This window comes from Podarcis liolepis (genome assembly GCF_965112155.1).
Source record: "Podarcis liolepis genome assembly, chromosome: 4".
NCBI lineage: Eukaryota > Metazoa > Chordata > Lepidosauria > Squamata > Lacertidae > Podarcis > Podarcis liolepis.
In genome coordinates, this window is record NC_139558.1 from 25,027,261 (window position 1) to 25,052,620 (window position 25,360).

At 44.0% G+C, this 25,360-nt stretch overlaps 1 protein-coding gene across 1 annotated transcript; it reads right to left on the reverse strand.

Moving 5' to 3' along the window:
- Positions 1–6,599: 6,599 nt before the first annotated feature.
- Positions 6,600–21,533, reverse strand: SLC10A2 (solute carrier family 10 member 2; the record flags this gene model as incomplete). The annotated part of the gene is made up of 6 exons (XM_083500135.1): positions 6,600–8,165; positions 9,684–9,841; positions 12,430–12,605; positions 12,689–12,777; positions 17,366–17,484; positions 21,094–21,533. The coding sequence occupies 6 exons, from the start codon at positions 21,531–21,533 to the stop codon at positions 7,996–7,998; spliced, it is 1,152 nt and encodes a 383-aa protein (XP_083356261.1). The 3' UTR covers positions 6,600–7,995.
- Positions 21,534–25,360: the final 3,827 nt, after the last annotated feature.

Consider the following 25,360-nt stretch of genomic DNA (forward strand, 5'->3'; position numbering starts at 1 on the left):
GTCCTTTTATCCTGAACTAATTGTGTTTATTAAGCATCACTGCTCCTGTACGAGGGACGCTTCCAGACTGTTGTCGTTTCCAGGTGAGATTCAATCGGATACTAGCAAATTCCAGCTGCACAATTAAAGCAGACATGGAGCTTTTCCACAACAAACCTGCTTCCCCACTCCCCTGCCTCCAAATAGGATTTTTTGCAATAATAATAATAATAATAATAATAATAATAATAATAATAATAATAATATGATGGGAAAATGCACTGGATAGTGGGGGATAACACTTGCTTGATGCTATGTTGTATGTCCTTCATGCAAGCAAATCAGAATGGAAGCTCAGTAAATCACCTACACCGTCTAACCTCCCGGCAAACGTTGTGCAAACAAATCAGAATGAATGCACAATAAGCAGGTTGTCTGGAAGTGACCTGTTCAAGTTGAGATCTGCACCAAAGGGCCTTCCCTGGGTGCTCATGCTGGCAGAAGTGAGACAGGTGGCTAATGGAGAGAGAAACCTTTCTGTGGTTGTAACAGATTAGCGGAGCTCTCTCCTGTGAGACATTTGCTTTAACAAAAATTTACACACCCATTCTCATACATACACTATAGGGAGTATTCATCTCAACCGAGGATGATTCACAGATGATAAAGAAGAGGATTTAGAACTTCATTTGTAAGGAATAGGGATATTAAAGCAATGCAGAAACGTCTGAAACTGCCTTCTGAAATGGTAGCGTTTGGGTTAGGTTGATGAGATGGAAGAGAGGACTTCTGCACCTTTAATAGATGTGCAGAATTAGTTCTGGAATGGGAGACCAAAGATAACATGGTAAAGGCGACAATGACAAAATGGGCTATAGATATGTGTTACAACATAGAATTGTCTGTGGGGGGGAAACTATGGGGGGAAAGCATGAATTTCTCTGCCTATTATCTTATTAAGGAAAATCTACAAAAGGTGATGTACCAGTGGAACCTAACACCCAGCAAATTAGTGAAAATGTACAAAAAGGGGTCTAATTTATGCTGGAAGTGCCACGAGATAGAGGGATAATACGGGATGACATTCCAAAAAAGGCACGCAATATCTTTTTGTACTCAACCGCTGCGGCTAGAATAGTACATGTGAAGAAATGGAAAGAATAAGAGAGACCCATGAAGGAATTTTGGCAGAACAAATTGATAGAATACATAGAATTAGTAACCATGACCGTGGTATTAAGGAATGAGGATGAGTTAAAGAGAAGAGTAGAGGGGAGGTGTTTGGGAGATTATCTTAGAGGGTACAATATACAATTTAACCTACAAGTAGGAGTTAACATATGAGCAGCAGATAACATCAAAAACATTTGAGATGATAATGGGTAAAATATCAGGGTAAGCAGCTGATCAAGATTTTCCTAGAATGCCACAGAGAGATGGACTGGGAACTCTTTGGAAAAGATATAAGTGATGGGCACTGTATGATGTGTGTATAAAAGCTGTTAAAATTGCATAAACAAAAGTTTTTAAAAATAGATGTACTGAACTGGGCTTTTCTACGGGTTCCAGCTTCTCAAGAGATGAACAGAAAAGGCACAAGGGCACTTGTGTATCTGTTCACCCTAGTCTGGAAAAGGCTCTATCATGTGGCATTTCTGAATGTGCAGTTAAATTTGGAGGCCTCACATGTCCCCATTGAACAAAAGATACAGCCCCAGCATTCTGAGATATTGGTTCAATTACAATTTGTTCAGACAGAGTTGACTGAGCCATATTTCATTCAGCTACTTGGAGCTAAAAAGCAGCTGAGAAACAATGGATTTGGGTGGGCAATCAATGGCTGTATTTATTTATTTATTTATTTATTTATTTATTGAGAAAACAAAACTTGAAGAAGCAGATTGCTTAAGTCAAATGCATGCATACAACAGCATAATTTTATGCATGACTACGCAAAAGCAGACTCCACTGGGGTCTGCTTCTCTGGATTTTAGCCTAATAAACATAATTGGAACAAATAATGCACTCCTCAACTTGTATACTCAGAGGCCCCTTCGGGAGAAGGTGTGGGTTAGACGTTGAAATAATAATAGTAATAATCATCATCATCAATATAAATAATAAAAAGTCCCACTGAATTCAATGCCATTTATTCCCCTGGAAATGTGTTTAGGTTTGCTGTCTAAAGGGGGCAATCCTACAGCAAGATCAACAGGTTAGGATCCAGCTATGTTGAGATTTTCCCAGCATAAGCAGGCTACACTGGTTTAAATCTCTCACCCTTGACTCAGCAAAGATGCACAGTGCATCTCTTACATCCTGGGTCAACCAAGACCTAGTCAGCTGAGTCGAACCCAACAGACCTTAAGTCAGTGTAAGCCATCCTTTCTCAACCCTAGATGTTGACGGACCACAACTCCCATCTTCCCTGACCACTAGTCCTGGTAGATAGGGATAATGGGAGCTGTAGTCCAACAGCATTTGGGGACCCAAGGGGTGTGTGGTAGCACCTGAGGTGGGTGGCAGAGGACTTAGGCTGGATCCCAGGCCCATTCGGGTTGGTCATGTCACCTTGGCAAGCTGGCATAAGTTAAAGGTAAAGGGACCCCTGACCATTAGGTCTAGTCATGGGCGACTCCGGGGTTGCGGCGCTCATCTCACTTTAGTGGCCGAGGGAGCCAGTGTGCAGCTTCCGGGTCATGTGGCCAGCATGACTAAGCCGCTTCTGGTGAACATGAGCAGCACATGGAAATGTTTACCTTCTCACCGGAGCGGTACCTATTTATCTACTTGCACTTTGACATGCTTTCGAACTGCTGGGTTGGCAGGAGCAGGGTCTGAGCAATGGGAGCTCACCCCGTCACAGGGATTCAAAGCACCGATGTTCTGATCGGCAAGTCCTAGGCTCTGTGGTTTAACCCACAGCACCACCCACATCCCGTCATAAGTTAAGCTGACAAAAAAGGTGGTGGAACTCAACTGCTATTTTAAAGGCTTGTTTTCCCTCTGCCTGGTTGAGGACAACTCAGCCAACAGCAGCCCAAATGCCGAACGGAATTTGGCTCTGTTCGAACTTTATGCCTGCCTTGCTTTATGCCAACTTCTTGTGTATAGGATTGCTCCCTAAGTCGCTTCTGTTGATCTTGAAAATGTCTGCAAGGGCTACGTTGGCAGAGTTTCCAGCTTTCCGACTGGCCCCTGTAACTGTCTTTCTAACAGCAAGTCAATGTACATTAACAGATGATGAGGTTTCTCTCCCTGTTGTTGACAGCTTCAGTTGTGGAAGGCATCCAGGCACTGGGGGGAGGGGGCATAGGCTGGAAAAAATTCCTAGTTAGCTGGGATTTGGCTGGCCAAATGCAAAAGAGGACAGACTTCCCAGACCTGTAACAGTTGTGCGGAAAAGAGAACTTCAGCACGAAAAGTTGCATTGCTGAATTTTGCTCTTCTATGTAGCTATCAAAGGTCCGGCAGCTCCTTTGCAACTGGCCACCTCCGCAGGCACCAGTAAGTGTGACTTTAGTCCTGTTGTGAGACAAATCAGGCAATCCTCCCATAAATGTAATTGATTTGCAACACTAGCTTTCCAAGCGCATAATTTTATGTGGTTTTTTTTTTTTAAATGCAAAGTTTAAAAAAGAAGTTAATTGCCTGGGTGTTCTTAGAGGTTCAAAACCAATCTTACCTGTGCTGTAATTGAAAGATAAGATGTCTATATAGAAATCAAAGAGAACCTCATATGTAATTTAAAGGACACCTATCCTTACAACTTATCAGATAAGTTGAGTAGATAAGGAGATATGCACTTTGCATTATCAAAGGTACAGTAGGAACTTAATGCTCTGCCAAGACGTAGGAGGAATTCTCTTACTTTTAACCCTCAAGCCGTCCACATGAGAGGACTTTTTCTGGTTGCCTTCCTACGCAGCCTTAATGGACCATACTGTATGTACCACTGAACTCTGAGACTTCTTTCTGAGTAACCATACATAGCATCAGGTTACAATCACTCTTTTTTTGAGATTTCTGCTAAGCAAAGATGTGGCGCTACAGCTGCCATCAGCCCCAGAACCACGGCCAATGCCCAGGGATGATTGTAGTTGCACTTCAGCAACATCCGAAGGACCAAAGGTTCTCCGCACTTGGACTGGAAAAAACAAAATGGAGGCAAGAAACATTCACCAGCTCTGGAAATTCTTCACTGTAGTTAATGGAAGTTACCATTGTACTCTTATGCAGGGAGTAAGCTCCACTGAAGATAGCAGAGCTTCTCAAGAGGCATGCCCCCCCCCCCAGTGTGACGTAATGCACTCGACAGTGTGTGGAGCCAGAGGGCAGAGCCAAACACCCTCTGAAAAATGAGGGGGCCTGGCCCTTCATACTGGCCCAAGTGCATGGCGGCCTCGGTCCAGTATACCTGAAGGAGTGTCTTCACCCCCATCGTTATGCCCAGACATTGAGGTCCATCTCCAAGGGCCTTCTGGCGGTTCCCTCGCTGCGAGAAGCCAAGTTACAGGGAACCAGGCAGAGGGCCTTCTTGGCAGTGGCACCCGCCCTGTGGAACTCCCTCCCACCAGATGTCAAAGAGAAAAACAGCTATCAGACTTTTGTAAGACATCTGAAGGCAGCCCTGTTTAGGGAAGCTTTTAATATTTAACAGACCATTGTATTTTAATATTTTGTTGGAAGCTGCCCAGAGTGGCTGGGGAAACCCAACCAGATGGGCAGGGTATAAATAAATATTATTATTATTATTATTATTACTTCAAAAAATAAATAAATAAATTGGGGGGCCGAATCTGCCTCAGCCCCTAGGAGTCAGCACCTATATTAGTGAGATTTCCACTTGAGCACAAATGCATTGAATTGCATTGGTACTTTTCTTTTAAAATGTTCTTAATGGGAGTGTCTGGTGACACTCCTGCCTCATTAGCTCTGCCTACAGAGAAAATATTTACTTTCTCAGTGTGGCCTCATACCCTCTCCTTTTCCCAAGTATCCATGGTGTGAGAAAGCCTCTCCTCTTCCCAGAGGGGAGGGGTTGTGAGCGGGAATTGCTTCCCACGCTCACAGGGGGCCTGGCTAGGCCTCCTGCACCACTGGAGCCCTGGGCCCGCGACATGCCCCTCAGCCAGTCAATCCGGCTGGCTGGGTGTGTGTGTGGTTTAGCTGGATTGGGGCCTTTTTAAGCCCATTAACCTAAATACTTGTGTCCATGTGTCTTATTTCATCACCAAGCAGAGAGCGGGGCCTCGACTCACAAATTCCAGACTGAGGGAGGAAAAAGTGTGGGATGGCAACAATTTGGAGGAAAACGCCATTAGGACAATGGAGAATTAATGGAGAATTAACACCATTTGGACAACAGAGAAGCACAGGAAGCTTGCTATTAACGTTAAATGACAGTATGGATGAGTAAAAGAAAAAAGTAGCAACTTCAGGCTGGACACGCATTGTAGCTTGGTTTATTTTTGCCCAAAGAGTTGAAAGTGACATTATGTGTGTGTTTTAGGCAACAGTGCATATCTCCTTCAACTGTACTAGAATTGAACACCTGTTTGCAGCTTTTTCACATGGAACCTGTAGTGTGGACCTTTTTGTTTTGGTGATGGAGACTAGAATATGCAAGAACCAGTTACCACACCTGCTAAATTACTTTTGGAATGTTAGGTTTAGGGGGCAGGCACATCAATCCAGCAAAGGTTTGTTTTCACCAATAGGAAACCAGAGGGTCGCCATGAAGATCACACACACACACACACACACACACTAGGGCAAGGCATGGCATGGAGAACCTGTGCTTCTTCAGATGTTGATAGGCTACAGCTCCCATCATCACTGACTGTTGGTCAGGCTGGCAGAGGCTGATGGGAAATGGATCTGGCCGGCCACTGTTTCCCCATCTCTGTACAAGAGATTCAGATCATTGCTTTAAGTAGTCATGCTTAGGTTGGACTGTAAATCCAATTCCACTGTTTTCTGTGGGGCATGCCTCCCAGTTCTCCTCATGTTTATTTGGAAGTAAGAAGTCTGAATTTGTACATCATAAGGCATTTCCGAGCAAGTGTGCAAAAGATTGCAGTCTTAGTCACCATGTTTAATTTTTTCAGGGTTGTACACAGCAGGCATTGTCTTACTAGGACAGTTGCTCTGAGACATGCAATGCTATGGATGATTTAAGGGAGCAAATTCTGCAAAGTGCTGTGCACTCATGTGGCGAAAGAGTTTCTCCACACTTTGGCATGTGGTGCAGAATATGGCATTTCTTTTTCAACATCTGTCCCACAACGGCAACTCATTCTTTGCTTCGCTTTTGGCACATTCTTTTTCCCTGAATCGTGGAAAATAGCATGCTTGCTGCTTAGAATTCATCATTTAAGCTGTGCTTGCCAAATGCATATTTTAAATAGAAAATGCAGAGCAATAACGTTGCCACATTAAATCACAGCACCCAGAAGTGGGCTAATTGATCTTTTCCATGTGTTAGAGCTTTGGCTAAGAATCTTTGAAGCAAATAGTCCTCTGTCTACAGTATTTCTTTATTTTATTTATTTCTTTATTAAATTTGTAGCCTGCCCTTCATAGAAAGATCTCGGGGAGATTTACAGCATAAAATAAAAATACAAAATCAAACCACAAAGTACATAATAAAAACAAGAACAAAACAAACCATTAACCCCCCCCCACAAACACATTCAAAAGGTCATAGACTGTTCATCAGCCAAAGGCTTGGTTGAAGAGGAACTCTTTTGCCTGATGCATATAACTGTACAATGAAGGCACCAGACAAACCTCCATGGGGAGAGCATTCCACAAACAGTAGACAATTTTTCTCCCTGGAAAAAGCAGCATTGGTTTTGAATTCAGAGGTGTCAACTTGAATAAAATATTGAGGGGGCCAAGGTAATCACAAGATGCGGTGTCCGCATAACCATTTGAATGGCAGTGCCTATCAACTTTGGGGAGACGAGCCCCTTCAAATAATTTATGGGGGGGGCCAAGGAATCTTGGCTCCTAGGAGTTGGCTCCTATGATTTGGAAACAATGAATTTGGACTGGAGGGATTATCCACCATTCTTTGCTTAGAATGAACCACCTGTAACCAATCTGTGAAGTGGGAGATGCTAAAGCAATGTGCCTCAACTTTAAAAGTTCAGGGAATTCAGGGCTTAATTTGAGAGAGGAGCATTGCTGAAGTTGTTAGTGATAGTTGTTTAGATAGTGATTCATAAACCCATGTTGTTGTTGATGATGATGATAACGGTTCAGAATATGAATTTGTCTGCCCTGTAATGATCAGCTGCGTCAATCATCATTTCCCAGTTCTTCTGTGTTCATGCTGGCCAGACTACTTTGTAGGTGCACGCACGAAAGGTCTTAATAACCTCTTACTCCCTATGAAACTCTCATTGATTGGGACTTCCGGGGAGGAGATGGTGGACTGAACATTTTCTGTCGACAACTCTTTGACAGAGATCATTATGTGGTGATTAATGATAACCAAGCCATAAATTGTAGAGTTGGAAGGGACCCTGAGGATCAGCTAGTCCTGTTCCCTGCAGTGCAGCTGCCCCATGTGGGGATCAAACCTGCAACCTTGGCATTATCCGCATGATGCTCTAACCAACTGATTTTAGATTTAATGGTATTTATAATCTACGGCCATAGGAGAGCATTAAATAGTTAGCCACTTATTTAATGTATGTATGTATGTATGTATGTATGTATGTATGTATGTATGTATTTCTAAATAGTGTTATCGGACACCCTAATCCCTGCCAAGCCATGCATGGAATTCCAGGTGTCTTGGTCCCCATTCAGGGTCTGTGCTCCTTTGGAGAATTGAAGATGGGGTGGAACTGTTGTAGCTTTAAGAAATATGGTCTATTCACATATTTACACTTTTACTCCGCACGGAGGGAGTACAGACCATACAGCATGGCCATCTCAAGAGGGGCTTGTCCCCCACAGTCCAATGCATCTCTTCCAGCCTGCCTTCAGCCAGCCTGCTCAAGGCTATACTCTTCCATTGGGAGTCGCTGACATGTGCTTCTCTCCTCCTCCTCCCTCCTCCAAAGTAAATCCTCCATTCATCGTATTGTGTGTTGGCTCCTGTGTTGATTCAGGTTCATTCTCCTCATCGGTCAAGTCTGGATCAGCAAAATACCTTTTGTGCACCTGGTAGACTAACAACATTGGCACGACATGTCAAAGGTCATAACAGACAGGACTGAAAGCATTTCAGCACTTAACCGAAGCTGGTATATCAAGGAAAAGCTGGGCTGTGATCTGGTACCCGCTTACCCGTGAGTAAGCCCCACTGAACTAAATGGGAGTTCCTTCTGAGAAGATATAGCTAATTACTGTTGTTGTTAAGGCTGGTATCGCTTGCTAATGCTGAGGGGTGCTTAACAGCCAACCTCTCTTCCCAGAGATTGTAGCTCTGGGGTCTCCAAACAACTCTCAGCAGCCTTAGCAAACTACAGTTCTCAGGATTCTTTGGGGAAAGCCATGGCTGTTTAAAGTGGCAGGATACTGCTTTAAATGCATGGTGCAGAGGAGTCACTAAGATGATACAACTTAAGGTCTCATTTGCACAACCCAGAGAGTTGTAGACTGGAAGGGAATTGAACAATACTGGGTGTATGTGGCAGCTGTATGGCTCAATAACCACCCCTGAGAGATGAACAATAAATCATGAACACTAGTCTTGAGATGAAATTATGGCCAAGGCAGGCGGTGGAAGGCCTTGTTGAAGTCAACGTGCAAAACTCTGGTTTGAGTTTCCATGTAAGCCATGGTTTAGAGCAGTTTGTTAGCCTTTTATTTCTGTTTGCTCACTCCCTAGGTGCAGTGGCCTTCGAAGCTGGAGCCACACCTGCAACAATGGTTTGCTAATCGTGGCTTCTGATTCTGATTTGCTGGCTGATTTGCCAATTCAGACACTGCACCAAACGGTTAAGCTTTAACATCCGTGTTTTAGCATGATGTTTGAGCTGAGTCAGGTGACATATTCTGCTTACGTTGTTGGACAACAGCTAAGGTTGCGGCTGGATTGGCAGCCAAGTCCACTCACCCCTTTGGGGGCGATCCTTTGTCTTGGATGGAGGGGAGGTTGTATTCTTTGCCTGCCCCTCCAAAGGTTGGGGTATCCCATTAAAGGGATCTGGGGAGAGTGGTCATGTCCATGTGCCCAGGCAGGGCCAGGGCCAAAGGCACTCCCCCAGACGGTGGTCCCTGTGGGGTCGACCCTGTTTGATGTAAGTCTTACGAACCCCCGCCTGGATTGACCTACACGTCACTTCCAGGGGGCAGGCTGGAAGTATTTCAATTGCCCCATGCCCAAGCCAAACATCTTTCATCTGTATTCAATAGAGTTGTGGCTTGTTTTGATCCAAACTGATCATATTGGCCTCTTGTTTATATGGGTTGGGGAATGGGGAGCACAAGGCAATTTACTTGTACGGTTTGCAACCTTGATGATTCTTGGATTTGTTAATTCATTTATGAGCAGTATTGACCAAGTCAGAGTTTCTTGTTCTGTTTGGTTATTGTTTTTAACTATATATATATATATATATATAGAGAGAGAGAGAGAGAGAGAGTGTGTTAAAAGAAATGGAGTAAAAAATCCTTGTTCTATTGCAAACTGATAAAAAGTGGGGAGAAAGAGATTAGAATGGGGTGTACATAGGGTGGCTTACCTCCCAAAAACATTGCTGCAAGTATTAGCTGGAAAATACTGTAGATGAGAGGGAAAGTAAACATCAGCTCCAATTGTTCTGGGCTGAATGAGAGCTGTACTATGGTGGAAGCGAGCTGAGTATTCTGCATCCCCGTTTCCAGAGCTACAGTACGACACCTAAAAGAAACAACATTCTTAAAAAATCACACACAGACAACCACATAAGGAGACTTAGGGTGCTTTCACACCCCACACTAAGATTTTACTGTGAAATCACCACATCTTGTTCACTCTCTCTTTATGTTGAATCTGCACAACGCCACCATCCAAACATTCTCATATTTAATAATAATAATAATTATAATTTTTATCATTTATACCCCGCCTTTCTTGCTGGGTTTTCCCAGTCACTCTGGGCGGCTAACAGGATATATCAAAACAATAAAACATCAAACGTTAAAAACTTCCTGATACATGGCTGCCTTCAGATGTCTTCTTAAAGTTATGTAGTTCTTTATCTCCTTGACGTATGATGGGAGGGTGTTCCACAGGGCAGGTGCCACTACCAAGAAGGCCCTCTGCCTGCTTCCCTGTAACTTCGCTACTTGTATATATGCAAGAATCTCAACAGGTATAGACGCCTTTAGCACCACCTTTATAAAAGGTTGGGGTTTTAACATAGGTCGTGCCCTATTGAGATAGTAAACTTATCAAAGCTTAGCATATATTGATCACAATCTCTGCGGTGAGCACTTCTTAATGGTCCCATTGATCTATTCCTTACATTAACATTTTAATGAGCACTAAAATAATTTCTCTTTAATGAAAGAGCGATTATATACTATAAAGTCATAAAGATATAATATGTTTGGTTTATCTATTTTTTAAAAGCTTTTTAAAACAACTTAGCCATGTTACAGCAGCAACAACACCATGGTCTACTTGTGTTATAGAACCATAACTTTACAACATTATATTTTTTTCATGAAAATATATAGCTTGAAAAGCATTTCAAAGCTAATTAAAAGATCAATTAAGAAAAATAAACGAGGTCATAAAAAGGTACCTTCCACAAGGGTTATAATGAATGTGACCTGACTATGTCGCCCACATTAGTGCTGACAGAACATAATGTGATGTACACATTGAAAAGGCACTGTGTTCCTGATAGTGTGACAGCCAATTGCACTTCTGCTGAGAGGTTTTCTTCCCATCTAGCGGTATATAAAATTTGTAAAATAAATAAAATAAATATGAGCAATGATTGGGTAGGCTGGGAGCAGCTCTGAACTGGCAATATTATCACCATGTTGTTGTTTAAATAAAATGATTAAATTTACCTAGGGCTATACAATAAATTTTAAAAAGACATACACACTTTAGAAATTGTCCTCATGTTATATATTTAAACAATGAGCCTGGCTTGCCTGCATCGCCATTATGTTTATGGGCTACATTTCATTAACCTGCACGTGGCCAGAACAAACCAGAGATTTCACACACTGAAAAAAGTGGTGCAAAAGTAGACCTACTCAGTTTGCAATACACTAGGTAAATTTTGACTGCTGGAAGTCTCAGGATGCAATGCTTTGGGTGCATATTGGGCAGTGAGACCCACTGAAATCAGTGGGGATCAATCCTAAGTTAGCATGCATAGGATTGCGCTCCCATTCTCTTAACTCCGTACCAAAGGGCTCAACGATATGACTGGAATAATAGGAAGGCTGGCGAAGTGAGCAAGGAAGGCAGTGGATATTTCTCCAGGCATTTGACCAGGGGCAGCCAATCTGTATGCCTTCCAGAGATTGTTGGACTACAACATGCAACATCCCAGGACCCAGACCATGGACAATGCTTGCTGGCAGTTGTAATCCCATCAGCGCTCGGAGAGCACCATGTTAGCTCCCTCTGCAATTGACCAAGGGCAAGATGGAAATAGTTTGAATGGCGGACGGTGGGTTCTTTAAGAATCGGTGTGAACTTCCCTGCTGAGCAACCTCACCTAAAATTGCTCACTTGCATTCTGAATGCACACCTTGAAATTGGCCCTGGGCGGCTTCACCTTGAGCTGATCCAGAGTCAATTACGCGATGCATGAATGTGTGACTAGTATCCTACTGCATCAATGTATTTTGTGTCAGTGTACATTGCAAAACAGGGAGAAAGACCGAGACATTAAATTTGCAGATATAGCAGTAAGTGACCTTCCTGACTCTGCTGCGAAGTGCATCTTATATTGCCATTCCACTCAGGTACCTTGCGGCTGCTCGGACCTGTATGCATATCGAGGCCTTTAAAACAGGGTGCTGTCTGTCCATGCATGTCTTTCAGTCCCTGATGTGCCTTCTCAACTTGACTGGCCTTTGCAAATCTCTGTTCTACAGCACAAACTAATGGGACGTCCTTTGGGTAATCATTGAGGGACTTGCCAGTCACCTCTCTGTGTTGAAGCCATTAGTCAGCTCCCAGGAAATGAGAAGACAAATTTGCTTGTGCACAGCACCAGATAAGTGGATTGGGCATGGCTTGCGAAATGTTGCCGCAGTGGGGATGCTGAGGAACAACTTTACAAAAGTATTTCTTATAGCTTTGTAGCCGCAGAAGAGCTGTGTGTCGAAAAATGGCAAAAAACGAGATGTTCTGCAACATGTTTGGAGCGTTCCAAAACTGTTGCGGTGCATTTGCAAGCATTACTCCAACGTGTGTGTATACATCAAGGCTGAAGGAAACAGAAGCTGTTCCATTCTTGTATTCTGGAGCCTTACCTGTGCCAGGACTGGCCAGCTATGCGAGCCAGAAAAAACCCCACCGAATAGCCAGCGAATGGGAAGATGGTCCCGATAATCCAGAGTGCAGGAGTGATGGTCCAGGAGCCCTGGTACAATATCCCTCCAACCACAGCTATGAGCACTATGAGAACGGCACCACCAATGGAACCAATCTGAGGGAGGAAAGAGAAGGTCAGTATACCTTGACATTTCTGGGTAGCTTTTGGATATGCATTTGGGGAATGTCACACCTTACCTTGAGTACGATTTTAGCTTTTGCGGGCCATCGATGCTTAAAAAATATTCCGAGCGAAGCGGGAATGACAAGTGCTACCAGTGAAATGCCTGGAAGGAGAAGAGGACAGGTTGGGCACAGAACTCTTTGCTTGAGAAGGGTGAGGTCCAAACAATGCAATCTCTTGAAAATGCAAGTTTGGGGAAGGGGTCAATATATAATAATAATAATATAACAATTTATTACTTATAGCTCGCCCATCTGGCTGGGTTTCCCCAGCCACTCTGGGCAGCTTCCAACAAGAGGTTAAAAATACATTAAAATGTCAGTCATTAAAAACATCCCTAAGCAGGGCTGCCTTCAGATGTCTTCTAAATGTCAGAAGGTCCCTGGCCTCTTCATGTAGGGCTAAGAAATACTCCTTGCCTTAAACCTAGGAGAGTCGCTGCCAATCTGTGTAGACAATACTAAGCTGCAGGGAGCATAGGCTCCAACTCTGTGGGGCTGGGAACACCTCACCCCCAAAGTATGTGACAATAGGGCTGAGCCCCACCAATCCTGAGGGGCTGAGCCTCCTCATGGTCTCTTCCCAACATGCATGATGTGTCACACATGTGATGTCATGCACATGCGATGAGCCCCTCCCCCCCAATGTCAGGTGGAACTCTGGCATGGAGCAATGGTCGGATTCTGCATAAGGCAGCTCCCTGCTCTCTTTATTTCAATTCCCATGCTTTCTCACACACAGTTGTCTTTTCTACCTTGAAGGATCAAATATTAATCAATTATCTCATTCAGGAAGCTCGTGGCTGTGTAGGTGGGGATTTTCCTGTGGATGACAGAGCGAGGGATTGCCTTAACAGGGTCACCCAGGGATTGCCATGCCTGAGACGGTGCCACTGATCAAAGTCCTGACAACTGCCTGCTGCACCATGCTGGCTCTGTGTTTGATAGCCTATAAAAAGTCACACGTTCACCCAGCTGGATAACAAAAATACAGCTTTATTTCTCCCGTGGTTAATCGTTGTCATTCTGTGGCATACCTTTTCTTTTTTTACAATGCTATGAAGCATTGATTTTTGCCTTTGGGGTTCTACTTCTATAGCTGGCACTGGTTTAAAGCTTCTCTCGTTGTGTGGCATTCAAGGGTATTTTGTTTCTCAGAAGAAGAAGAAAAAATTATCGTATTTTTCACCCTATAGGACACACTTTTTCCCCTCCAAAAATGAAGGGGAAATGTGTGTGCGTCCTATGGGGTGAGTGCAGGTTTTCGCTGAAGCCTGGAGAGCGAGAGGGGTCGGTGCGCACCGACCCCTCTCACTCTCCAGGCTTCAGGAAGCTATCCCCCCCAGCCCGGCAAGCTCCGGGAGTGATGGCGAAGCTGCGTGCAACTTCGCCATCGCTCTCGGACCCGTTCTGAGGGCTGGGGTCAGGGGAAGCTCGGGCTTCCCCCGCCCCGCAAGCTCCGGGAGTGATGGCGAGGTTGCGTAACCTTGCCTTCGCTCCCGGACCCCCAGCCCCGAGGCTAAAAACGAAGCCAGGACAGTGAGTGGGATCCATCCCGCTCGCTGTCCTGGCTTCTTTGCTCTTTGGGGCTCGGGGGGGGGTGTAATTCCCCCCCCCCAATAAGTGCGTCCTATGGGCCGGTGCACCCTATAGGGCGAAAAATACGGTAAACAAATGGCTTCTTGGTTCTTGGAAGTGGAGGCAGAGAGTAATACTGTCGTCCCATTATTGTGCCATGCACACAGCATGCCTTAGTAGTAGAATGGTATAGATCTGAAGGCAATTTTGGATCCCAAGGCAACAAATGTTGACCAGAAAATGATACCCAAAGAACTGACTGGTTAGCTGTAGCCAATATGTGAAATTGCTCCATTCTTATTGCCTCTTTAGAGTTGCTCAGTTGCAAAGGTCTGCTAAAAACAAAAGCCACAACTGCTGGAATTCCCTTACTACAGCTTAAACTCTACACCAAGCAAACCTATAACCCATTGACACCCACAAAGTCCTTCCCACTTTCTTCCTAGACCCTTTGAGGTTTCTTCCAGTCTCCCTTTCTCCCTTTCACTGTTTCTCACATTCTTGCTTTCCAGGCCACTGACTACATTGTTCCTCTTCCTTTCAACACCCTATCACCTAACCAGCCATAAAATTCCTCTTCTCATTCTTATAATATACAGCCCATGCCTATCAAGTGCTGTGAAGTTTCTTCAGAGCTTTCTTAGCTCCTTGCCTCAGCTGATTCTTTTCTGTCCTTATTTTCCCCAAGTCTCATTCTCTACTTACCCTTTCTTCATGCTCCCTCTTGGCTACTCCACATTCCTTGTGTCTAACCCCTTCCAATTCCATAGCATCCCTACAGCCTAGAACCTGTTCCAAATATGCAATCTGAATATGGGTGAGGTTTTAATTCCAGTCACACTAAGATATTCCCGTCTCCTCGCAGAAGCTGGACTGCAACCTGTTTAGTTTCCTTAGCAACTGAACATTCCATAACACACTGTCTTGGTTGATCAGTTTCACCAGAAGCTTTATCACCACATGTGCAGAACTATATAGATTGCTTGTTTTTCCCAGAACTTCTGCTATGGCTGCATTATGATATCATGTTTGGTTCAGAACACATCCAAGTGAGCATCTGAATTTGTTGGTAGCAATCTTCAGCACTCCACATCTAATGCCTGTGTTACCAACCTGTTTGGACTTTCTGCTAGCAAAAACTGTGGACAGAGCTTGCACATTTATTTATTTTTTGTACATGGTAACTTGACAGTCTGGGCATGATCTTTTGGTTTTAAGTATATGAATAATATCACTGGCCACAAACTATACTAATGGTCACATTGGGTACCAGCCTGTTCTTCAGATCTGTTAAGGGTCTCAGAAGACAGTCTTTCCATCACAGTCTTATACAAAGGATTCTTGATATAAACATACCTGTCTATTTATAATAGTTTGCTTGTCACACAATTCTCCCTATCTTCCATGTTCTTTTGGAAACATATATTAGTTTGTTTTGTGTTTTCTTGGCACAATGGCTATTCCACGTTCGTTTAGTTAAAACATAAGTTTAGCATGTCTTTTCTTGCTGATTTTATCTCATCCCGCATGAAATCTGGGAGCCCTTACAAATGCACCCCACAATTCATCCCAGAATTGAAGTAAATTTTGTGGAGATCTTTGCACCTGTTGGAAATGTCAGGGTGAAACTCTGCAGGGTGCAACTCAGTCCAGCTTCTACTGAGCATTTAAACTTCAAATGTTATCAGTACCATCATTCCATTTCCACAAAGGATCTTGATTGATAATGTGGAGACATAGATACACATCCCCTCAAAAAACAGAAGTGTGCATTGATGCTGTCTTAACTGGACTTATAAGGGCACCACTGGAAATGTAAGACACATCCTGGGCAAAAGCCTGGGGCACTCTGGTCCTTATTGTGAGGGACCATCCTACATTGTGCCAGCGCAGACTGTGTAGCCTAGGAGGAAGCTACCCTGGAAGCTCAAATAAGTGTGCACATCTGGAGTGAGGGAATGGGAAATGATGAAGCAGCACACTCACCAACCCCAAATTCAGCACTACAGAGGTGCTCTACACTTCTGAGTGTAGAGGTCAATGGTGCATTGGCATTGTAGACTCATGGTGGAATTCAATGTCATGCTACAGCTAGTGTTCCACCAGCCAAAGCATTTCTGCTTGTTGGGTGTCCCATCTTGCCCTGGGTGCTGCTCTGGGGGTTCTCCTGACCAGATTTGGGGGAGAGGGGGCAAAAGTCCCCTTGCACAAATGGGACTCACTGTGCCGGCTTCCGCTAGATCCACTCCACTTCCCAGTGGGGAGGAGTTGCGGTGGACCGCGTGGCCACCCACTCCCCACTGGGAGCGGGGGACTTTGTCCCCCATTGCCTGGGGGATCCCGGCCACGTCAGAGCCCGGTCAGCCAATCCGCTGGCCGTAGGGGTGTGGCCGGGGCCATTTAAACAGAGGAGCGAGCCAGAGGACTTCCTCTTTGGCTCGCTTCCTCAATCACCTGCCCTCCCTCCCTATTTTGCAGGTTAGGCAATGGCCTTGCTATGAACTTCGGTTGGTCACCTTGGTTTGTCTGAGGGGCCTGGTAGGAATTTTTCCACTTGGCAAATTGGCACTGGCCACTTGGTTTTTGCCTACCTCGTAGCAATTGTCACAACTTTGTTAGGGTTGCAGTTAGGCATTGTTTGACCTTGTGTGGGGGAGGGGAGGTATGGCCATCACCTGCCCCTCCATGCTTAAGGGTATTCCGTTAAAGGAATCTGGGGGTGTTGATCTAGTCTGAAGCCCGGCTGGGGGGCTAAGGCCTTGACACGACCCCAGCGGGAACACCAGGGGGAGCTTGAGTTGGTTCACATCAAAAGGGCTCCCCCTACCGGTGGCTTACCCTTACTGGACTTCCTGCACAATGGGCAGGAGTCAGATATAATCAGGTCCAATCAATGCCTAAGCCAATACCGCTCACATTATGTAATTCAATAAAGTTGTGGCCAAAATTTGCCCAATAACATAAACCTAATATCTGTGTCCTTGTGTGAGTTATTTCCAACGAGGGGGTGGCTGCGGGGTCTCAACACGCAACGCAAGAACTCAGTTGCATGGAGCCCTGCAGATGTATGATAAGAGAATGTTTGCTGTGGGAGAAGGTACAAATGTGACTTACCAATACTGTCGTAGGGGATTAAAAGGGAGCTGTAGTCTGTCCAAATTTTGGTATAAAGGAAGAGGCAAAGTGGCATCATTCCCATGGCCAGCAAAGTTGAACATGTTGTCATACTGATGCTGCAAGAGAATTGGTTGTGATTACTGTTTGTACCATGCAAGCTACAAATACTTTTTGCGTTGGTGAGTCCATGGCTTTTAAATGGAGGCTCAGCACAGACTTAGGCTGGTTCTTATGGCTCTGGAGTGGGTGTTTTGGACTACAACGCCAACCAACTGTGTTCTGGCTGAGGCTCATGGCAGTTGTAGTCCAAAACACCTGGAGGCTGGTTTAAGGAGGTTGCTGGTTGAAAGCAGTTGGAGAAGGTCTTATTCTCTCCTCTTCCTCATAAGGCCCTTGGAAGAACTTGTATGCTATAGCAGGGTCATCTGAAAAGTACAGGAACCTTGAGAGCTGCTTCTGGGTTGTTCGTACTATATTTGCTAAGTGGGGCTTTATGTCCCTTCAGTCTTGAGAGCACTGAGGAAGGAATGTTGTTTGATAGGATTATGTGGGTAATCACAAGATGGTGCCAAGTTAGAATGTGAAGCCTTTGGTCCTGAGAAAATTAAATTCTTGGCTACAATGAAAAGTCAAAACTAGTAAATGCCAGAATTGAAGTTTAAAGATGGTGGCCAAAAGTCTTTAAGCACACCTACTTGGGAATAAGACCCACTGAAAACAATAGAATTTACTTCCGTGCAGAGGTTATAGGATCACAGAAAGTGTTTAAATATGGCACTATTTAAAAACAGGCCAATTCAGTCTTTTGCCAGACTGGGGGGGGGGGGGAGAAGGAATTTAACTCCTTTTCTCCATTAATGTTGGAAGTGGGTACAGATTTTTATTACAAAAGTATTCCAGGAAAAATCCTTTGCCCTGGTGCAGAAAACACAAGGGATGTGTGGGAGACAAAAGACAAGCTCTAGCAACATGTTATTGCAGGCATAAGTTTGTATGTTTCTCCATATGCATTCCATATGGAAGACCTTTCTCCCTGGCAAGCCATCCGGCCGGCACTGTGGATCACCTGTGAAACAGCCCTTGTGGGTCTGAGGATCTCTGGAGTGGGATGAATATTTGCATCGTATAGTGTTTTGCTTTGTTTTTAAATGTCCTGCCTGAGCTACGGAGTTTCAAAGGCAACTTGGTAGTCCAGCAGGTCTGAGACAAATGTGTGCCACAAATGTGTGACAAATGTTGTGCCACATGAGATTAAAAACAACAACACCCTCATATATTCCGGCTGACTTCAAATATTGAAAAGGCTGCCAATCACAAAAGATGGAGCAGGATTGCTATCTGTTGCCACAGAGGGCAGGACTAGAATGCATGGGTGGAAATGGCCAGTAAGCATATTTCAACTAAAGATTAGGAGAAATGTCTCAAGGATAGGAGCTGTTCAGCAGTGGAACAGAAGCTCTCCTTCACTGCAGGTGTTTAAGCAGAGTCTAGTCAGCCTCTGTCACTCAGGGATGCTAGCACTGCATCTCTGATAGTGGCTGATCAGCCTCTGCCAAAAGAGACCGACATCACTGATGTGAAATTGAGCCGGGGTTTGTATGTGTCTTACTATACAACCTTCAAGGTCTCTTCCTAATCTAAAGTTATTTGATTCAAAACAGCCAGTCAGATGCTGCTGGAAGCTCTCAAGCAAGGTGTGGAGGTGATGGCCTTGATGAGGTGGTTTGTCTCATGAAGGATATGCCTAGCATTTTAGGGTGGGGGAAAAGTTCTTTCAGAGCCAAGTTACTCAAGACACTGGGAGGCATGCCATGGGATCTGCTGCACGCCCCCGCCCCCACGATAAAAAGCTCAAAACAGTCTCAGGGGTTGCTGAATCAGATAAAGGCAGCAGTACTGGGGGAAAGAGTGACTTACCACCCGCCCCGTACCATTTTCCTAATGTACATTGCCCCTTATATTGCTTTTTGCCCCATCGGATAAACTCCAGGACAAATACTAATTTGGAAAAAAACTTTAGGTGGGAAAATGTGTGCTCCAAATGGCAGTAGAATCTATTATTAATAGCTGTTGCTACTACTACTACTACTGTAGTGGGTTCTCCTGTTATTTCAAAGTCAGGCTGAGGTCAAATGGAATAGCCACCAAGAGGAGAGCACAAAATATGGTTTGAAGCTCAACATCAAAAAAACAACAAAGATCATGGCCACTGGTCCCATCATCTCCTGGCAAATAGAAGGGGAAGAAATGGAGGCAGTGAGAGATTTTACTTTCTTGGGCTCCATGATCACTGCAGATGGTGACAGCAGCCACGAAATTAAAAGACACCTGCTTCTTGGGAGAAAAGCAATGACAAACCTAGACAGCATCTTAAAAAGCAGAGACATCACCTTGCCAACAAAGGTCCGTATAGTAAAAGCTATGGTTTTCCCAGTAGTGATGTATGGAAGTGAGAGCTGGACCATAAAGAAGGCTGATCACCAAAGAATTGATGCTTTTGAATTATGGTGCTGGAGGAGACTCTTGAGAGTCCCGTGGACTGCAAGAAGATCAAACCTATCCATTCTTAAGGAAATCAACCCTGAGTGCTCACTGGAAGGACAGATCCTGAAGCTGAGGCTCCAATACTTTGGCCACCTCATGAGAAGAGAAGACTCCCTGGAAAAGACCCTGATGTTGGGAAAGATGGAGGGCACAAGGAGAAGGGGACGACAGAGGACGAGATGGTTGGACAGTGTTCTTGAAGCTACCAGCATGAGTTTGACCAAACTGTGGGAGGCAGTGGAAGACAGGAGTGCCTGGCGTGCTCTGGTCCTTGGAGTCACGAAGAGTTGGACACGACTAAACGACTAAACAACAACAACATACTTCTCTATCTGCCCTTGCTGCTGTAACTGTGGCGTTAGAGTCAATAACTTTGCAGGTGAGCCTGGAATAGCAGCCTGAGTAGATAATACCAACCCAAAATATGTTTACCGATGGAGTAGCATGCAATCGTTCATCATCAACAGACACATTCCAGATAACCTTATTAGTAGCTCTATACATCCAGCAGCTTTGTATGGGTTTCTCCTTTCTGGGAAGTTCAGCGTAAGTTTGCCGTGCGACATCAAGGTTTGCTGTTCTATGGAGCCATGATGCAGGCAAGTTCCAAGCAGCTTTCTGGATTGTGTGGCTTCACGCCGCAACAATTTTTCAGTAATTAATGTATACAGAGTTGGCACTATAATTCAGGGAAGGATTTGAGTGAGATACCTTAGAGGCTATTCCTGTTCCAGGTATCTGATCATCATCATTATCATCATCTTTATTAAATTTATTCCATTACCTGTCCTTCACCCTAACATCCCAGCATGGGTTAGAACAATGAAAACACAACGTTAGCATTAAAACACATTACTATACAATATGAAAAGCAGTTTAAAAGAACTTAAGCTTAACAAAATAAGGTGGATCCTAAACATATACACCTCAAGAGTAAAAATCCAAGGAGAACAGATGTATCTTCAGCATTCACCAAAAGTTATATAATGAAGGTGCTGGACGCAACTCTGTGGGAAGTTCCACAACTTAGGGACTGCCACATAGAATGCCATATCCTGGACTGCAACCTCCTGAGCTTCTGAGGGCAGTGGAATGAGCAAAAGGACACTCTCCACCAACATTAGCACCTGAGAGGGTCTGTAGGGAAGGAGGCAATTCCGTTGAAAGCCAATATCTCTTACCTTAGGTCCATGTCACCGTCTACCCAGTAGGCTAAAATATTGGAAGATGTTCCACCAGGACAGCAGCCCATGATGATCACCACAACAGCTTGTATAGGAAGTATCTTGAAGGCATACGACAGCACAAAACCAGTCAGAGGCATAATTCCAAACTGGCAGAGGAAGCCTACGGCTATGCCCCATGGCCTTCTAATGTGCCCTAGAAATTTCTTCAGCTCCACGTTGCAGCCCATGGAGAACATCACCATTGCCAACAAGATTGTTAGGACGGTGCTTAAAATGGTGCTCAAAACTCTGTTGAAATCATCAGTAAGCAGCACACAGGATGTGCCATTGCAAATCGTGGCGTTGGCAGAGCAATATGAAAAATTTGGAGTTGGCTGAGTTGTAAAAAATTGAGAGGTCAAGATGCCCGCTGTGCTTGAAAGGTGGTCCTGCATTGTTACAGCAACGAAACACTCTGCTAACCTCTTAAACTCTGTATGGATGCTAGTAACTCAAAGCAGTTCATTTTTAAATGACAAGGGGCAATAAAGTGCTAAATAAACACTTGAACTTGGCCGCTGTCAAGGTTTAGAGCTGAGAACAACTGCTGAGTCACAACATTCCAGTTGTACAAATGAATATACAGACACTCTGAATCAATCATTTATCCCCAAATTTGACTTCAGGCCAATTTTTAATTTTAATATTTAAACACAAGGACCATCAGGAAGGAATAGCGAATATAGTGAAATGAGGATCACGAGGACCTCTTAAGGGCTTACTTTCTCATATTTATTTCTTTGCCTTGCTTTGTTTTTCATTTAACTTAATGTGATATGCCACACTTTAAAGCAGCTTTCCCCAACTTAGTCCCCTCCAGTTATTGCAAGGCTATAATTCCAATCATTTCCAGGAAGCATGGATTGGTGGGGCTTGTCACCCAACATCCAAAGGGCAACAGTGTCCTCATACCCAACCCTAATATTTCCAGCTGAAAAATACAATGATAGGTGGTCTGTGTCTCCTTGTCTTATTCTGAAATGTTGAGGCGAAACGCGTCCTTCGTTCTCCCATGGTCTTCTTCACGTGTTCATGTTTGTGTCTCTTTGTACACAAGGTTTATTATTGAAATTATCTTTCCTGGAAGATTGCCTGTTTTGACTACATTGCATAAAGGTAAGGGCAGCGTGTTGGCATTCATGATAATCTTCTTGACTACCTGAGAAAATTGGTGATATCGTAGGACTGTTCTCCTTGGCTGCAGTTGGAATTCAGGGGTCTCCAAGCAAAGGCAGGGGCAGTGTGCGGTGGAGCTCCTCACTCACAGATCTGCCCTGTGTCCCCTTAGATCAACATCTGAGGGCCTTCTTTGTGGCTTCCTCCTTGAGAGGTCTGGAGGGTGGCAACACGAGAATGGGCCTTGTCTGCAGTAGCTCTCTGTCTATGGAAGTTTACCTGGCGCCTTCTTTATATACCTTTAGGCACCAGCCAAAAACATTCCTTTTTAACCAGGCCTTTGGTTGATTTGATTGACATCCTATGTACCTTGGGGTGTGTGTGTGTTATTGGGTTGTATTTATTTTGATTATGTATTTTGTGGTTTTATATTTTGATTTTATTCTGTGAAACACCCTGCGACCTCCAGGTATAATAATAATAATAATAATAATAATAATAATAATAATAATACAGTGGTACCTCGGGTTACAAACACCTCAGGTTACAAACACTTTGGGTTGCAGACTCCACTAACCTGGAAGTAGTACCTCGGGTTAAGAACTTTGCCCCAGGATGAGAATAGAAATCGTGCGGCGTCAGTGGGAGGCCCTATTACCTAAAGTGGTACCTCAGGTTAAGAACGGTTTCAGGTTAAGAAAGGATCTCTGGAACAAATTAAGTTCGTAACCACATGTTAAGCAAAATTGCATACAAAAATGTAGGAGGAATTTGCACTAAAATGCTGATAGATTTGTATGAGGACTTTTCAAAAGCACCAACTGATGTGGGAATATAAAGGACTGAACTTAAGAATGAGGAACACAAGGAACTGAGAGAAACTGAAATTGACAGATTCTCCTATCCCTGCTGACGATTCCCCCAAACCTAGAGCCTGGCCTAAAAACCACTATGGTGAAGGGAATTCAGGAAACAACCATCCACTTCTATTGGGAGATGATGATTTATTTTTTTAAAAAAAGGAATTACAGATTTGCCAAACCCAGTAGCCTCCCATGTTTCAGGCTGGAAAAGCAGTTTGGGAGGAGAACAGACAGCTTTGTAGAACTGTGGAACATTTTTATTTCTGCTGTTATGACCAGGTGTTCCATTGCACGGTTCATATAACTACGAATAATTAGTATTAATAAAGCAGTGTTTTGTGCTTGTCCAAAGCATGCAATGCCTTCCTTGATCGTTGTAAAAATGCACAGTGGATCTTTCCCTATCTTTTATTTAGAGGATAAGATGCTTGTTAGGCTAAACAATGGTTGCAGTGAAGTTTTTTTGGGCGGGTGGGGAAAAGGTCACAATTGCTTCGCAAGAATAGACTGAGTGCTGAATTGATGAAAACATTTTCTCTTGGCATCCAAGCAAAAAAGCTATCAGGTTAGCATGGGTGTTTTATGAAATAAAGCAATTGCTTAAAGGTGGAGGTGCTGTTATGGAGACATCTTTGTCAGATGGCAGGTGTAAACGTTAAATAATTTTATAAGAAGAAGTGAATTGCGAAGAGGAACAGCAAGTCTCTACGGAATTGATAGTGGAAATATTGCAGAAGATTAGGAGACAAAAGAATGCAAGTGTAATGTTTTATGACTTCAAGGCTGTTTGTGATCTTGAACATTGGCTGCTGTGAGTTGAAATGCAGTTATTTTGAAGAATATCTGTTGCCTAAGTTTGCAAAGCTGACTTTTTCACTTAACAAAAACGAGAGTCTTATTAGAAGATAATTAAATAAAATATATAGTTATGTAATGACAGTCTTATCTGTAACGAATATGCTGCTGCCCTCAGATAACCTTGCTGGCAAAGACGATGGGTATCTGTAGGGCAATGGTTAATACAGAGGTTGCTGCAACACATACTATAATTCAAACCTAAAGGTGGGTCTGCAAGTGAAATTGCTCTCCAGCTAGGCAAAAGCAAAGAGAGGGACCTGGGGATAATAGCACCTTCATAAGCAAAATAATAAGCTTGTAGTGTCCACCCAGCTGTTGAACAATTTTCTCTGAAGAAGGTCTTACTGAGATTCCACATGGCAAAGCTCATTAATATGTGTAACATGGAACCGTAGGAACAGTTAATGAAAATTCTAGTTAAGCAACTTCTTCTTCTTCCTCTTCTTCATTTATATTTACAGTGGTACATCGGGTTACATACGCTTCAGGTTACATACGCTTCAGGTTACAGACTCCACAAATATTGCTTCAGGTTAAGAACTTTGCTTCAGGATGAGAACAGAAATTGTGCTTCGGCGGCGCGGTGGCAGCAGGAGGCCCCATTGGCTAAAGTGGTGCTTCAGGTTAAGAACAGTTTCAGGTTAAGTACGGACCTCCGGAACGAATTAAGTACTTAACCTGAGGTACCACTGTATTTATACCCTGTCTTTTCCTCTGACAGGACTCAAGGCAAATAAAAGAACTGCTAAAAACATAGAAAAATCAAACACAGATAGAATTAAAACTATATACACGCATAAATTCTTTTTAAAACATAACATTACAAGAAACACAGCACGACACCAGCTTTTTCATTAAAAGCGGTCAATTCCCAAATTCCCAATTCCCCTGTTGGAACAAGAAAGTCTTCACCTGCCAGTGGAAGGACCAACAAGGAGGGAGGCATTCTAGCTTTTGCAGAGAGGGATTTCCAGAGTCTGGGAGCAGCCACTGAGAAGGCCCTCTTAAGAGTAAGCAGCCTTTAAATTTACCTGGAGTTAGGTAAAGGTAAAGGGACCCCTGGCCATTAGGTCCACTCGTGACCGACTCTGGGGTTGCGGCGCTCATCTTGCTTTACTGGCCAAGGGAGCTGGCATACAGCTTCTGGGTCATGTGGCCAGCATGACTAAGCCACTTCTGGTGAACCAGAGAAGCACATGGAAACGCCATTTACCTTCCTGCCAGAGCGGTACCTATTTATCTACTTGCACTTTGACATGCTTTCGAACTGCTAGGTTGGCAGGAGCAGGGACAGAGCAACGGGAGCTCACCCCGTCATGGGGATTCAAACCGCCGACCTTCTGATCGGCAAGTCCTAGGCTCTGTGGTTTAATCCACAGCGCCAC